We start from the raw sequence: 17,296 nt of genomic DNA on the forward strand, positions 1-17,296 counted from the left end.
TAATTAATGAGTGATGAGACGTGAACATTGATGGTAATACCCTCCGTTCACCCTCGACCTCCCTCTCTATAAATCCTGGCAGTGAAAAATGAGATGGCAATCAATTGAGAGATGAGTATGCCGATTCTTTCCGGGTCCACTTTCTGCACTTTCCGGGATTAAGCAGACATATGTGCATACATACATGCGCACATATAAGAACACAATTAAGTATATTTCACATGGCAGATATCTGTAAATCATCATACAAATAAAGCATATATAAGCGGATTTACACAGCTTGCCTACACACATTCATACAATTCCTTTGGTTTACTTACAACTGATGAACATTTGAAACATCAAAAAATTTAGGATAAATGTTTGTACTAAGTATTTGTAGTATTGTAGTAAAGTTAGCAGAGATTATTCTTCAGAAGCAATAATAAATCAATCAGTAGGTCCCTGGCTGTTCATAAATACACCATCTTTACAGCCGTTTCAGATGACCTTCATTCATTCATGCTTCTACTAAAAGTACAGTAGAAAGTGACCAGACAGAAGGCGAAGACATTATGCACATGCTCATTGGCTTGACTCAAAGATGTGGTGCGTAAATAGGAAGAGCTTTAACTCAGTAGGTCAGTTTAACGTGTCTTCACTCAAAAGTCAGAGTCAGTTTAGACATTTTTGCATGACATGATGCTGTTATCTAGAACAACAATGCCAGCCGCCATGTGATAGCGTGGCTGCTCACTTATCCGCTTTCCTGCATTTGTTTCCACAGATATCACTTACATGAGCTCTCTAAATATGAGCAGTTTGTAATCCCCCTATAGGGAAACTGTGCATCATCCATCTAGTTCAGCCCTTCACCCCTTTAACACAAGGCTATGGGCCATTAGACCTAAAGGCTAAATCCCCTCTTACACAGTATTCATCAGCCAGAAGATCCACTATGCACATCTTTGGTTGATGTAATTCATCTACTTTAAAACAGAAAGCGTACAAAAGCATATTTTTGTTGCTATAATAAAAGAATCTTTCAAACATCCAGTCATATAACTACTTAAAATTCACATACAAACAAGCCATTCATCAAGAAGAAATATACTGAAACCCCAAAAAGCTATGGTGGAAAATTTGGAGAGATACAAGCAGAAAGCTCAGTGCGTCATACTGACATACATTTCCTGTTGTATTGTCTATCATCATTAGGAAACATGAATATCAGCAGACAAAGATATGAAACTTGTTCCCAATCACAGCATTCAGAAGAGCTGATCTCAACTCATTGTTGTCAGTGGCTGATTGTGCCAGCATTTTCCTCTGCGGGATTCAACCTGTTTACAGCCTTGGAGACAAGACAGGGAAATGAACAGCCAGCGGAAAAAATGTCAGATCATGTTGGATTTATACAACATTCAGGTGTGAAATTAGCAACATAAGTTAAACTGACAACACAATGTAATAGAGATACATATACATTGCAAAATGTAGTCCCATCAGCCAATTCAGTATTGTTCGTGTGTAGGCTACAATACATTATTGTGAAGATGAATGTAAGAAAAAATAAAATTCACAAGTAGAACTGAGTGGCAGTAAGCACCAGATGAGAGACCAAGACCAAGCTGAGAGACTAATGCAACTTCTGGGAACAGGAAACATCATGAGGGACTTGAGTTTACTCAGCAAGAAGAGTTGCTGCTGCTTGTACACAGACTACACTGTGTTGGTACCTGCAGGCCTCTTACTTTCATATGCAAACTGGTCCAGCCCAACCCATCGGATACTGTATTCAAAACACTGACCATTTCACTATTATTGTGTGGTCATGTAAGTGTCACTTCTGGGCCTGCATCGATGAAGAGCAAACATATCATTTGTGCAGAGTGGTTTTGTGGTTTACCAGCCTTCTTCACTGCCTGCTGTGTCATTCAGCTCTTTTCAGCGGGGCCAACTGTGGATGGTATACTGGCAGACCTGAGCTATAAATGGAGGTGACTGGAGGAGCCTTTGAGAAAAATCTTTTCATAAAATTAAGTCACAGAATTAACTACTGGCACACATGTTTGCTATAAAGTCAGCCAAAACCACTGTGTAAAAGAAACCCAGACTGCAGACTGAACAGGTAAACTGTAAACAATGCGACCAACTTAATACAGAAAGCAACACCGTCGTTTCAAATGACACCCCCATTTCAGTCCAGAGAAAACACACCGTCATCATGGGAATACTGCATCTCCTCAGGTACCTTTACTACACACACTTTGTGGTCTAGCTTACCAGAATGGATTACGTATTGTAAACCGAGCAGATAGAATTAGTTTGCTATCATGGGAATATTCAGTTATTCAAAAAAAGGTTACAAAAAGCAAATAAACAGTATAACTCTAGCTAAACCTAACTGGTACCTAAATGTTAACCTAAATCCAGTGTCTTGAAATTGTAGACAAGATTGTGAAGCACTTAAAGTTAATGTGCAGGAACTCAGAGATCGACCATCCTCCCCCAATGATTATCATTTTCCCCAAGCTCTGTAAAGCCTGCATCAAGTTGGCTAGCAGCCCTCTGCCAGGGGCTTTGGCCAATACAGAGGATTAAAACCCTGCAAGTCTATAAATACACCTAGCAGACCAACGTCAGCACCAAGCCAGCTATTGCACTCACCTCTCACTGCTGGATGGCTGACGTGTTTTTCCTCTTTTCTACTTCTCTCTTGTTTTCACTTTTTCCCTCTTTCTTTCAGTTTCTCAGACCATCACTGCTCCTTCTCTTTGTGTTCCTACTTTTTCCTCCAACTCACTCTCTGAGTGTCTCTCCCACTCTTCTGTGTCTCTCCAGCTCCCCTCATCTCTCACTCTATCGCTCTCGTACTCTCTCGCTTGGCAGGGCCTCTTAATTGGAAACAAGCTGTGAGAGGGCTTTCAGTTTGAGGTTAAAATTGCATCTGACCTGCCTCCTGCTGTATCTTTTCTTCTCTCCTTTGGCTGTATTACTGGCCTGTACACTGTGGCTGAGTGCAGGAGTCTGAAGGACAGAATGTGGTGAAGCGGGAAGCAAAAGTTGACTCTACCCACTGGCTGGAAACAGCAGGGACATGACAGGTAAACAAGCAAAATGGAGACATGCTGTAGTTTACTTGCAAAACACAAATATGTGGGATATAACCTGACATTTCTAATCCTTGGACAAGATGCCCTATCAGGCCAGACATAACAAGTAGGATATGTAAATACAAAAAAGGAGATAGCTAAGAGACACTGATGCATCATACCTGATCCAGGCTTTTATAAGCCAAAATGTGGGACCTTTTCATAAAGGAAGAATTCAGCAATACCCCTTGACTCGATCTTCCCCACATATTTAATTTACAGGTATATGTGGGAATCTGCAACAGGTATACAAGCAATATTCATCACAGCTGTAAAGGTGTACAGCAATGCTAAACAAAACCTCTTTTACTGTACCTAGGATACCTGTCGGAGTGCCAATTCCTATCACCACTGAGAGAAACTAAATGAGCCACAAGCAGACATAAGTAACAAAGACTTACAAAAACACAGATTGCTTTGTTTACTACTTGGTATGTTATCTAAGACCATGAAATCTCACGATTGGAGAACAGAGTTTATAAATATTATGCACTAAATAAACAATATAATCAGACAGTGTACCATGCAATGCAGTGAAGTGTACAGATGTAACGTCATTATACCTTCAAACAGGCCTCATAAGTACCGTGAATCAAAAAACCCATATACATACCAAGCCAACATCTGGAGAATGGAGTCTGGACTATTACACAAAAATGACATGGCCATTACATGGTAATTATGGTGAGAGGCTGCATTCAGTCTGTCACAACTTCCTTGTTGTCAGTGGGAGAGGATAAGAGGGATTTGTTGCACAAAGGGCCACAGCCAGGCACAGAAACTATTACTTCCACCCAGTTAGACCACAGACTGTACTGTCTGACCCATAGGGCTATATAACAGGACAGTGCAACTCACTCACAATTATACACGACAACCTGCATACTACCCACAGATTGTGCAAACTGGCATTTGAGCAAAATCTCAAGTGAGATGATACTATAAGTAAGAATAAGCATTAATGCAGTACACCTATAGCTGTTAATATATTTGACACGTTTACTAAATCCATCTGTCTGACAAACAGCTGCTTAATCCAGGGAGATATTTTTAAGAACTTGATATTTTTCCAATTTGCAGCATGCTGCAACCATCTACTAGTGTGTTTTACAGCACAATACAGTCAGAAACCGTTCACCTGGAAACAAATATTGATCTCCTTGGCAACTGGCTTCCTTGACTACTGTCCCACCCACATCTTTGGTCCCTCCGAGTCTCACCCCTTTGGAAAGCCTTGCATAGCTGGGTGCCAGGCCAGGGATACAGAGAAGGTCTGGGTACAATTACCAACTGAAAATAATTCAGCTTTTGGGGACTGATGAATCAGTCCTGTCAGACATAATGTTAACCATTTGGATTCCACGCCAAAAAAGGAAAAACCCCACCCAACTTGCACTCCAAACAGACTCACTTATTGTAATCATGGGATTTTCATGCTCCACTGTACTGGTGACTAGAGCCAAGAAAGCAATTAATAAATAAAGCCCAATACAGCAAGTGAACCAGCAATAGATGAGTCCCAATAGCCTCAAACTGTGTTCTGTAAAATCACTGTGCAAGATATTTTTTACCAGATCCGGAACAAACAAACCTCTCATAAAATATTTATAATATCTGGCTCAGATGCATGCACTTTTTACTTCATCTCTTTTACGTACACAAACCATGGAAACGTGTCTGTTATGAAAACTTTGGTGTTTAATTTCAGTATCCACTCGAAACAGTAGAACCACAGTTTACTCCTGTAGGCTCTATCCTGTCTATGCAACACATGCATTTAAGAGTTGTTGCCATTGCGCTTGACCAAGGCCTGTTGTGATAAGTCCACACTATCAACACTTTACACTTCAGTGTAAACCTGCAGAAATCTGAGTTTGGAATTGTGATCTGAAAAAGGTGTGCCTTCATGACAGAATGAACAGATCTGAGTTCATCACAGATGGGCTTAGAAGAAGAACATAGTCAAGTTTTCCATTTGAAACTATGCTCCTCACTGTTTAACTGCAACCGAATCGTATTAGTTGCAGCAACATACAGACTTTGTTGACTCTACCAGCGAAAGGAGAAGGTAAGGTCAGGATCAGTAAATTAATTTTATTCAATTTAACATTAAATCTGCAGCGGACGGGGGATCAAGTGATGTGGCTTACTGAGGATGCACTGACTGAGAACCACTGAACATACTGTGGCCATGCAATGGAGCTAAGCTGGCGAGGGCTAGAGAGATACCCAAAGCCTGTTTCTCCCCCAATACTACTTAATGACAGGAGGATTATTTTTTCCTTTGGGTTATTGCTCTGATGCCACCCATCTCACTGTGTGAAATCACTCCCTGGCAGCACTTGGCAGCAAGCAGTGAGCTGGCAGAAAGAGGCAGAGAGAGAGCAGATAGCTCATGTCTTAAGAGTGATATGGAGAATGTTATTCTGCTGAGCCAATGAATGAACCTCATAAGCTGATATCTACCTACACAGGCAGACACAAACATGAGAATCCTCTGAGGATCAATGCTGAGCAAACACATTAGACATCATGATATGAAAAGACATCGGAACCAGTTTATTACTGTAATCCATGTTGCAGCCAGGTTTCATAGCAGACCCCTTTACATACTATGAAATCGTCTGTTACCCAAACTGAACAACTGACAACAACACGGTAAAGAGTTGACATGGGGGTCAATCACAGCAGGCCCTAAACAACAGAGGGGTCACGCAGGACACAGGTTGGGGCCAGGGCATTCCTGGCTGATGCAGTTGGGTTTGTCTGGGAAATGACTGAGCAAACAGGGGCCATAGTGGCTTCCCCTTACTGGCACCAGCGCTTTGTCCCCACTAATCCACTCCAAAGAGCCACAGTCAAACACCCAGCGCCACACAGTCACCAGTAACAACACAGCACAGTCTGGGGGGACACGAAATGAATCCCACTGGCCAATGCAGGGAGACAGACGCCAGTTTGCTCATCAGATTTGGGTACAGAAAACAGTATGGCTTAACTGTAGGACTGAGTGATGATCATAGAGAAACATTCTGAGGCAATGAAGCTGTGCAATATTTTTGCAGGGATGGAGACTAGTTACAGAGACAGTATTACTTTGTATTGTATAACTTTGCAGCTGGTTTGAGTTGTACATTTTCCCCAACTACTCTATTTTTTTTGTATAACATATCTTTAATGACTTTGAACATGGTACATCACTTTCCAGAATGGACCATCTACTTTCTCATAAGATTGTTATCTGTGTGCATCATGATCACTATGTGTGCATTTTTGTGTTGTATTGACAATTTCTAACAGAGAGGATCAGGACTCATATTACATGGCACAAAGGTGGAAATGCCGAGAGCAAGAGAAGCAGATTTATCCACTGCTGAATAGCAGGCTGTATAGACAGATGGGGATATCAGTTGAATTACATTAATAGAGTGGCTCTTGTAGCTGACATTACAGCAAATCTACTTATCTCTACCTCGTGATGTGTAATTTGGGAAAATAAAGTCTTATGATATGAGTGCTATTTGAAAGCGACAAATAACTGTTGCCCACTAAAGCGTTTCTATTGGTGTGGAGTAACTCAGATGTGCACAATGAAAAGGAATTAAATCAGGGAAAAGTGGGATCTAGACAGCCCTCAGACCATGTTGCATTTAGAAATACACCCATCATACTGCCTCATCTCTGGAAAGTATAATAACAAATTATGTACATGATATCCCAGGCTTAATGCTCTTGTCTTAACTTATTCGGCACTAAGCAAAAACAGGACAGCAAAAAAACAGCATGGCAACAGCACAACATCCACAAACTGAGAAATATTTACCAGTGTAATTAATGCGTGTTGTAGGAGCATGGACCTGATCGGACCCCTGCTAATTTAATATACCACTATGTGAGTTAACTACTAGTATCCCATGGTTACAGAGTCCATCTTGAAAATCTGAGGTTCAATGCAAGGAGCAAACAGATGTTCTGTCAAAACTTTTCACACCTCTTGCCTCGTAACCATGGATAGAGTGCATAGAGTATGAGCTGAATCAGTAAACAGAAAGTAAAACCACCATACTGACAAAACATTAGGACATGAAGAAAAGACAAAAAAAGTGAGAACATAATAAGAAATGAGAGCAAGAAACCCAGACCTGTACAGCAGCTGTATGGTGTGAATTGAAAAGGACTGACACACTCTGTAAAGTTAGTAACTGGACATTACTTACTTGTCATACTCAGCGTTGTCTTTATCACAGCGTGCATCCTTGTGTTTCTGCCAGTCCTTCCCATGCTTACAGGTGGTGAGGAGGACCACATCCTCTGAGTTATGGACGTGATATAAAGCGTTCCTAGTGTCCGAGCCTATTCCGGTTAGGTATCTCTTCCCCTTAAAAACAAGCATGTACTTCCTATAAGGGGGGATGGTGTTATGTTTCAGGTAGCCCCTTTCCCCTCCTGTCCTAGGGTGGTCTTTAGAGAAAAGAGGGATAGAAACGTCAAAGTTGGGCCTAAAGTTCTCTGTGCTGATGCTGGCCTTGGCCAACATGGCGAGACCAATGTCGAAGCCAAGGTCTTCTGTGTAGTCTGGCCAGGTGCCAGAGTATAAGTTGAAGATGATGTGGTTTTTGCCCCCATTCCACAGAGGAAGATTCTGGATTTTTGCTTTCAAGTTGTGCACATACTGGGGTGAAAGCTGGTCTCGGTCCAGAGTGTCCAAACTCAGGACAAACAGGCATGCCTGTCCTGGGTCAGGTGTGTAGAACCTCGACCCTTCAATAGAGGACAAGATGTTCTGATAACTCTCTGACATCTTCTCCCCTTTCTGCTGGGGGTAGACGTAAACTTTGAATCCATTCTTCTCACACAGGGAGAAATCAAAGCAGGACTCCATCCTGCAGCGTTTTCCAGTGTAAACGCCTGAGTTAGCGTCCCTCTTCTGTCGAGGAGATATGTGTTCATTGTGATCATCACTCCGGTCTTGCTCCCAGGAGCTGAAAGGCTGCACGGACCCCGGGAAGCGACGCCACCGCGCCCCGGGATGATAACCGGTGAGGCTGCGGTCATCACGCCGGCCGGGACCCCGTCTCGATAACGGGACTTGTATCCCCCCAAAACAAAACAACAGAATGAGACAGGCACCGGCGGAGAACAGGGTTAAGTACCGTTTTTTGGCCTGCATGTGTCCTACGATCTGGGATAAGATGTCTGGCGATAAATCCAAGAAGTTCCCAAGTTTTGGTTTCACCACCTCCTACGGGAACGCTCCGCCATCTTCCCCCAGGCTGCAAGGGTTGTGCACTCACGTCTCCCACCTTCTGCTTCAGATGCCTTTCACAAGTCCGGGAACTGATCCAACGCATGTGGGCGATTTATAATGTTCATCCACCTCGTCTCCTCGTCAATAGTTGTATCGATCCGTTTCTCCTATACAACAGTGACCCGATCCATTTACAAATGGGGATCTAACGTTTAAGTGGCACCCCACTTTCTTTTGTATAACATTACCTTTACTTTGCCCAAAATGTTGATTTTAACCACAGAGCGTTCATTTTAAGCTAACTACAACCAAACGGTAACTAATAGTAATATTGCACAAAATGAATACAAACTTAAGTAACGTTAAAGCAGCAGTGTGTGCCAGACTTGTTGCCTGGACACTTTTAACTATTGTCCCTACAGGAAATTAGCAACTAAGCGGGCACTGGAGCCCTAAACATTCAACATACCCAGTTTGAGACGTTGCCACAGTTGTCTCACTTAATGTATCGAAAGATAAAAGTATCATTATACCCGTTTGCTAAATCTACACAGCGAATTTCTCCACCCGACTTAGCTAGCTAGCAAGCTAACAAACTGGCTAGTTTCTGAAAACATTCCCAGTTAGCTTGTTAGCTAAGCGGTTGCATCAAAGTAGCTTTAACGCTGGTTGGGAGTAAAGACAGCCAGGCAGTCTCTCTTCTCCCTCTAAACTCCATGTCTCTTCATTCGCCCACAACTTATCCTTCGCTCTTCCCACAAAACCGACAGGCTAATTTCTCCGTAAATTGCTCCAGTCGTGTAAAGTGTTCAAGTGGTGGCTCACACACACACACACAAAAACAAGAGGTGCTGTAGAGACTGCAAGCCAAGCACAGCGGCACGGCAGTCCCACCAGAACAACTGCTGATGATGATGTGACGTTCTTCCACGGCGCACGGTGCGTTACCATTGGCTCGCGTCACATCCGAGGCGGGCGGGGCTTCCAGTGCACCCATTCACACCCGGGAGAAGAGAACAGAGCAGGGAAGGAAGGAACAGTTCCTCCGCTGATTTACCAGAGAGAATTAGGAGCGGATATTGAAGGAATGCCTGATGTAGTGAACCACATCAAGCCATATGAGAAATTGAGATGTATTCGTGAATGCAGATTTTATTTTGGATGTCCATGATTGTTAAGCGGGGAACCATCAGAAGCAGGCTTTTAAAGTACAGAATGACTTACCTGCATCAGTCCAGTAAAATACAAACTAACGTCAAGGTCCGTTTAACAGGCAGATGGAGTTTGCCCAGCTGTCACTGTAGATGTCAAATTTCCAGCATTTTAAGGACTTTTAAAACTTTAAAACTTTAAAACTTTAAGGCTTAAAAGTTGACTGTAATAGTCAACTGTTGTTTTAAGGTCAAGCATGAACTCTGAAATAAATCACTGTGTAAATTAAATCCCTCATGGACTATTATAGAATATGTTTATGTTGCTTTTGAGGTTAACAATGAATAATTAAGTAACTACAAGAAATTCCCGACAGACACACTAAAAGGCTACACTTCTAAGGAATATTATACTGGGGGGGTGGGGGGGGGGGTCATATAAGGTAGCTAGGTGGGTTAATAGTCAAAGATTCTTGGTCTATGTTGATAACCTAAATCAAAATCACTCCTATTTGCACTTTTTTGCAGTCAGGCTGACAGCAGTGTTGTGCATAATGATGCAGGATGTACAAACAAGCTCATCATTCTACTGAATATTCCAATGCTTGTTTTGTTTGTTTAAGTTCAAAGACGGATGACTATTAGCAGTTGCAGCACTACCCTTTACTGTACTGTCTGTAGTCAACTGCCCAGGCAGGGGGCTGGGGGACTGAGACCATGCTGCAAAGAGAGTTTGGGTTCAGGTCCCTGTCTTAACAAGTGATTCTGCAGCTGAGAGATTGGCTATGCTTGTTGAAAGACCAAAGAGAAGGATGTCTGCCAGATTTGGGCATTGGATTCTGAGAGTTTCTGATGCTGTCTACTGGACAGTCATGGTTCTTCATCAGCATGCATTTGTCCTGCTGAAGTGCCCTTGAGCAAAACACTGGATCACTCAGTCATACCAGAACACGACCCCTGACGCTTCTGTCGGGAGGTTTACACAACTGGATAAATTAATCATTTTCAGCCTAAATAGAGATAGGATACAATAGAAAACATTAGAATGCTGTAAGAATAGAATGGATTTTGCCCTGAGAGGAATTGTACCAGTGAATGAGGACCAGCAGGACAATGGCACTACAGTGCATTAGCCAGGTCTTTTCTGGCATGTAGTAAGCCATGATGTGTTTTCACAGCTGCTGAGGTCTGAAAGACCACAAGTGATTTTGCAGAAGCGGGGAAAGAGCAAGGAGGAATGTGAAGCTGCGTTCCTCAGGAGCTGTGGACCAGCTATCTGCACTGCCTCAGTTCCCCATGGACCACTGATCAAAGACAGGGAGGGATATGACCACCACCTCCTCATTCTCTACCTCCTCCCTCTCTCTTTGTCTCTCCTCTCTCTGTCTCACTCACCCCACTCCTGCCTTTTCCCTCTCGTACTCTCTATCATCCCCTCTGCTGCTCTCTGGCATTCTTTCCATCCCTTCTCTCTTTCATCCCTTTAACTAATTTACGAGGGGGGGGTGCACCGGTGACTGATGTGAATGTTCCTCGGCTTTTGCCACTACAGTGATCAGATGTGCTTGTTTATATGTCACTGAATTTTAATTCAAGCTCTTTAAAGTGGTTTATCCATGTGGACAGTCCCTCACTTTACAGTCTGAAATTCATAATTGCACTTCCAGTAGGCTCATTTGGATGCCTCACTTCAAAACCAACGTGATGATAGAGTAAGAACAAATCAACAACAACAACAACAACAACAAAAACATTTAAAAAAACATTTGTGGGGTTCTGCTTTTGTCTAGCTATAATCTGCAGCTTAATGGGAATGTGGAGATGCTGTCTTCCTGCTGTTGCATTGTGTTTGCTGAGCTGAGCACTGGCCAGATTTAGAGCAGCAGGGTGACTGAGCCAGAGCAGCACTCCCACTGTGTAATACATGCAACCATGCCAATATCTAATTTGGATGCACCCAGGTCAGCACAGTTTTCCTAGCCAGCCAGCGAGTCAGCCAGCCAAGCAACTGAACAGCCAAATGGAGATTTGTTATTTCCCTTCGAGTACATTTTGAAGTCATTAATTTGCTTTTTTGTTAATAACTTTTGTTATTCAAAATTCCTCTCACATAGAAATATGAATGTGTGGTATGTGCCATGTAGACATGTGCATGACTACAGGCATGCAGGCACACAAAGTCATTTGTGGGTGTGTAAATGCTGTGTATGTGTGTGACTCTTTCATGTAGAGCACAGCCTTGGATGTGGTAATTTAATGTCCCCTCCTGACTGAGACTGACAGCCTTGGTGAGGAGCCTCAACCATCTGTGTTGACACTGGAAAGCACAAATCACATGAGTGTAACAGGACGAACAGTGAAATGAAGGGTTCGTGTGACAAATGGAAGTGTCAGCGTCTCAATGCAGAGAGGACCAGTATCAAGGATTTAAGTGGAGGGCTACTTGATATACTGTATATCTGCCACCTTCTTCTCTCGTGGCAACAAGTCGTGTAGATGGATATTGTATAAGTCAGCAGCCACAAAAATTGTCTTTATTAAAGGAATAGTTTAATATTTGGGGAAATATGCTTATTCACTACATTACAAGCTACAGCCAGCCGCCGGTTAGCTTGGCTTAGCCGATTAGCATTATCCTGCATATAAACCCTGTGAAACTTTTTGTGTTAACATACGTTTTTTGTACAGATTAAACTAACTAGATATAATGTGTTTGAGCGTCAGAGGTGCTAGGAATTTGGGATTCCAGTGAGGCCACAATTAAAGATTGACCCTATTGGATTTTGAAAGTCTGCTGCTGTTCCCAGTTATAATGTCTGTGATGTCCTACAGTCATAAGAACCTGTCACATTTGAGTGGCAGCAACAAAATTTAAAATTCCCATCCTATTATGACCCTATTAAAAATCTGAGTGAATTACCATGCTCTGGAAGCTGCCCGAGAAAAGAGGTGATGAAGCCAGCCTGGTAGACGACAAGCTGGTCATCATGACCAGGGGTGGACAAACTCAGTCATCAACCTAAAGTGCCTCATGGTTAGATTCTTCTTTTATAAAGGGATTTCGAAAATGTAGATATAGTGACAGAAGAAAATAAGGATAGCTTCCCTCTTGATCACCTGAATATAGGCTGGTTTTCTAAAAAATATCCATTTAGTAAGAAGTTGATTTCTGTGGTAAATGTTTGCAGTCTTACCCAGGCTGTGACTCTACCGCCAAGAATTTCCACAACCATTGGTGGTATTAATAATTCAGCCTGTATTGATCATATTTTCACTGACATCCATGAGCTGTGTTCACAGTATCAGTGGGATGCAGAGGCCATCATTTGATTGCTTTAACAAGAAAGACTAAAATGCCCAAGTCTGGAGTTGGAGTCTGGATTATTTACTGCAGGTCAAATAAAAGATTTAATGCTGACTAATGTTTTAATGATGTTAAAGATTTACAGTGGTCTGATCAGGAAAAGGATGTGAACGTTACTTTGAAACATTCATGGAAAAATTAGTCAGGTTAGTGGATGATGTCTGAAAAGTGCAGTAGTGCACCATGTTGATGGTTTATTTAATTAGAGAAATAAGATTACCAAGTTAAATTAGATCAAAAAGAAAACATATTTTTAACAAAACATTTGTAGCATTCAATTAGATGATGTTAATTTAACATGCAACCTTGTTAACAGTATTCTGAGGAGATGTTGCTCTCTCTTTCAGATGACACATCTCCTGGTATAGAAACCTGGATGGAAATATAACTAAAATTGGAGCTATGCTGCTTTCCAGCCTCAGCTAATGGGAATGTAACTTAAGAATAAAGAATTCTATAAAAGATGAATATTCTGTTCCTTTTAATTATTATTATTATTATTATTATTATTTGTTGAGCTCTTTTTGCAAATATCGATTATTTGCATCCGCATTTCTCTAATTTCATCTGAGTGATAGTGGATTTAAGGATCCCATTCAAAAAGGACGGCGATATCGATCAATCTATCAATCAACAATCTTGTTTAATGTAGAGAAAAACTACAGCTTTCATCGTTCATGTGCTATTCATCATCCAAACTGTCTGCAGGAGATGAATGTGTTATGTTATCTCCATAATAGACGTCATGATTATCATCATATTCCTTCCTCTTGTTGTTTCTCTTCAACTGTTTACAGCTGCATATTAGAAAAAGGATTGTGACAAAATGAGAGGAACAGAGACAAATCACTTGTGTATGTGTGGGTGCGTGCGTGTGTGTGTGTGCGCACAATATGCTCACCACCTTGTGTGCTGGAACATCTCAATCACAGAGCAGAGATCAGGTTCAATTACACATGCAATAACTTTTAGGTCTCCATAGGCCTAGACACCATTTGTATGCTAATAAGTATGACAGCAGTAATGACTTGCAATGAAAATACATCTGGTGCTTGATCAAATCTGATATTAGAGAATTACTACCATCAGTTTTTGCTATTTGTCCTGAAAGCACATTTTAGTCTTGAAACTCCTTTTGGGAAATGTTTTGGCATCTAGCATTAGTGATGTAATAACCCTTCTCCTGGCCTTTCCGCGTCTCTCTGCAATGTGTGAAAGTGTTGTATTTGTGTTTTAACTGTGGAGTCAAGTCAAGTCAGTCTAATTTATATGGACCAAAATCACAAATTTATCATAGAGGGCTTTAGAATCTGGACAATATTGTACAACAGCCTCCATCCTCAGACCCTCGGTAGGGACAGGGAAAGATTCCTTCCCAAAAACCATTTTGCTGGAAAAATGGGAGAAACAAGAGAGGAGGCATCATTCCCTCTTCCAGGGTGGACAGATGTGCAAACAGAAGTAGTCTGAAAACAAAGAAAGCCAATGAACTTAGTTTCCAGTCGAAAAGTGTTTTTAGCCATGCTAGCGGCGTGTCTTTAGGAATGGCAATGTCGATCTGTTGGCCGGTCCAACTGAAATATCTCAACACCTATTGGATGGATTGTCATGACATTTTCTACAGACATTCATGTTCCCCAGAGGATGAATCCTAAAGACTTCAGTAACCTTTCCTCTAAAGCCACCATGAAACCGACATTTACCTCGGTCTCGGAAACTGTTGTATAGATTGCCATGAAATTTGAAAAGACATTCATGTTTCCCTCAGAAAGAATTGTAATAACTTTGGTGATCCCCTGATCAGGCGCCACCATTAGGTCAAATATTTGATTTGTCAATACTTAACTTTATGAACAAATACCTGTAAAACTAATGACAGTCTCTTGAAATTAGCAAATGTCAGCATGCTAACACGCTAAATTAAAATGGTGAACATGGTAAACTTGCTTAACATCAGCATGCCAGCATTGCCATTGTGAGCAAGTTGGCATGCTAGTGTTAGCATTTAGCATGGTTTTAGGCTCTTTGTTAAAGCAAAGGTGAAATATAAATATTTCTATATTCTTTAACAACTCTAAATCAAACTTTTCAAGATTTCATGGTCTGAAAATCATCTGTGGTTGTAACATTTGTTCCTCTTGAGATAAAGATCAGCACTCTGAGCACATGACATTTTGCCTGATATGTATTCATGTATTCTGTTCAACATAAAAGAACTTAATTAAATTCATTTAACAATATCAAAAGAAACACAACAACGTTAATCACATGAACGTTATTAAATACCAGCCTTACATGGCAGCTAATTTTAGCTATAATTAGATTGGATACATTTCTGTGAAATATTTGCTGACATGAGAGCAGAGAGACAGGAGGAGTAGGGCAGAGTATGTATCCTGTCTTATTCCGATGAGAGAAGCCTGCTGCGTGCAGCTCTCACTTCAAGGGCCTGAAAAAGATCAATGAGGAAGAATAGCAGTGGGACTGGACTACAAATTGAGCAGCCTTTAATCACCTCACACAGTTCACAGTGGTGTGAAAGTTCCCGCCATGAAAAGGTTTAATCACTCGCCAAGCTGAATAGAGTCAACTTGCTGCTAATAAAGGGCACACAGGGCCTGAGGGGACACATGCACACATGCATGCGTTTGCTTATGCACCTAGACACACACACACATATACATGGATGCCCTTACATATGTGCATTCAGACCATGTTTTGCATACACGCGTGCACAGGACTTTACCCACATGTAGCTGTTGAATACTGATAATGACCTCCAGTTTATAAATCTCGGAGTCACTCTTTCTTTATGTAAAGTCCTTAATTTGGTGAGTTTGTTAGCACAAAAAGTAGCTCACAGGTAAGAGGCAATAATCATTTGTCAGCCAATTCAAGGGTTTCACTGACAAATGATAATTACCTGACTCAACAGTCAATGGCTGCCAGGCTACTCAGGGAATGAGAGCTGAGATCCGGCAGTGCACTTAATGGGCAGAGACATGAGGGTCATTTGGTCACTCTTCAGTCGATGGCTAAATGAATGTACAATATGTGTTTGGAATATTACTCAATGGGATAAGATTGGACTGTTGCCATGTATTTATGGGGTCCTTCACCTGCATATGCATTTGATTCATCACAAACAATCTAGTATTTCACAATAAAAGCAATTCTCAGATGAGATTCTACAAAGATCAATCATGATAACAAGAGGAGAAAACCCTTAAGGCACCAGAGGGTTAATAGAGAAGGTGTGTAGTAAGAGACCTCATTAGTGAAAACCTTTCATGATGCTTCCCAGGAAGCCCATATAGCTGACCCAGGTGCCGCTGAGAATGTGACCTTGGCGTGATGGCAAACGGGCAATAAATCCAGCGGCCGCAGGGACGCAGTGTGTAGTTTGTGGACAGCCGGGTCAATGAGGAGGCAAGCTATGAATCTAAATTGCACCTGTCTGTCGTTCTCCCTTGTCCCCACTATAAAATGCATTGAAATAATGGTTCTCCAGTGGCTCTGGGAGATAAGAAGCACGTTATTCAGGACGTTAAACGCAGCTCACCTTACCATATGTCACACCCTCAAGTCTCCCAGATGCCTGTCAATCACCGCTCTGCTAATGATTAAAGTGAAAGCATTATGAAGATAATCTGAAAAAAATACCCTGAAGCAGACAATCCTTTGCATATCAAAGATAAAAATGCAATTAAAGTGATGCAGCAGCATTGTATCAAAAGATTTACAATCTTTTTACCATATGAACGTTGAATGATGAGGACAGACAATCTACTGTGGCACACTGAGACATCAACCGGTTCAGGATTGAGATGAACCCTCACTCTGCCACACAGAAAGGTGACAGGTCAAACAAACAGCTCTCTCCATATGACAGTTATTAACCTCTGGCTCACACTGCTTAAAGGAAGTGCCTGCCAGCGTGTTAGACTTATCGGCAATAAAAGTCCAATTCAATCAGAATTTGAAGGAAACATGAGGGCCTATGCTTATTCATCCATGTTGACCACATGTTGGTCATGCAGGTTGTCACAGCTGGTGGTAAACTCCAGTCTTTTCAAGCAAGGTTGATCATTTCTCCATCCAAATAGATTTTTATTAAAGTATACAATGATGATAATGATTAACGAGTTAATGGTTTGCTGTTAGAGTGAATGTAAAGTCTCCTCTGAGGCCTGCATGAAAATATGTTTTAGGAGGGTATTTGTTGCCTGAAGGCTTTGGGATGTTATATTTCTTCCCTGTGGATATATCTCGGAGGTTTTCCACTGCATGTTGGTTTAATTTTAGTTCAGGCTTATTCTCACTACCCGATCTCTGCAAATCACTGCATCCCTGTGGAGCCAGAAATCTGCACTCACAGACCCTCAGTGCAGTGGAGCAG

The 17,296-nt window shown here is 41.7% G+C and overlaps 1 protein-coding gene across 1 annotated transcript in view; it reads right to left on the reverse strand.

The window, feature by feature from the left end:
• Positions 1–8,393, reverse strand: part of LOC139289896 (exostosin-1a-like) — a 34,426-nt gene extending 26,033 nt beyond the window's left edge. Inside the window, exon 1 of the mRNA XM_070911556.1 lies at positions 7,352–8,393. Within this exon, the coding sequence (XP_070767657.1) occupies positions 7,352–8,304 (953 nt within the window). The 5' untranslated portion in view covers positions 8,305–8,393. The remainder of the gene's footprint in view (positions 1–7,351) is intronic.
• Positions 8,394–17,296: the final 8,903 nt, after the last annotated feature.

This window comes from Enoplosus armatus, chromosome 9 (assembly GCF_043641665.1).
Source record: "Enoplosus armatus isolate fEnoArm2 chromosome 9, fEnoArm2.hap1, whole genome shotgun sequence".
Lineage (NCBI taxonomy): Eukaryota > Metazoa > Chordata > Actinopteri > Centrarchiformes > Enoplosidae > Enoplosus > Enoplosus armatus.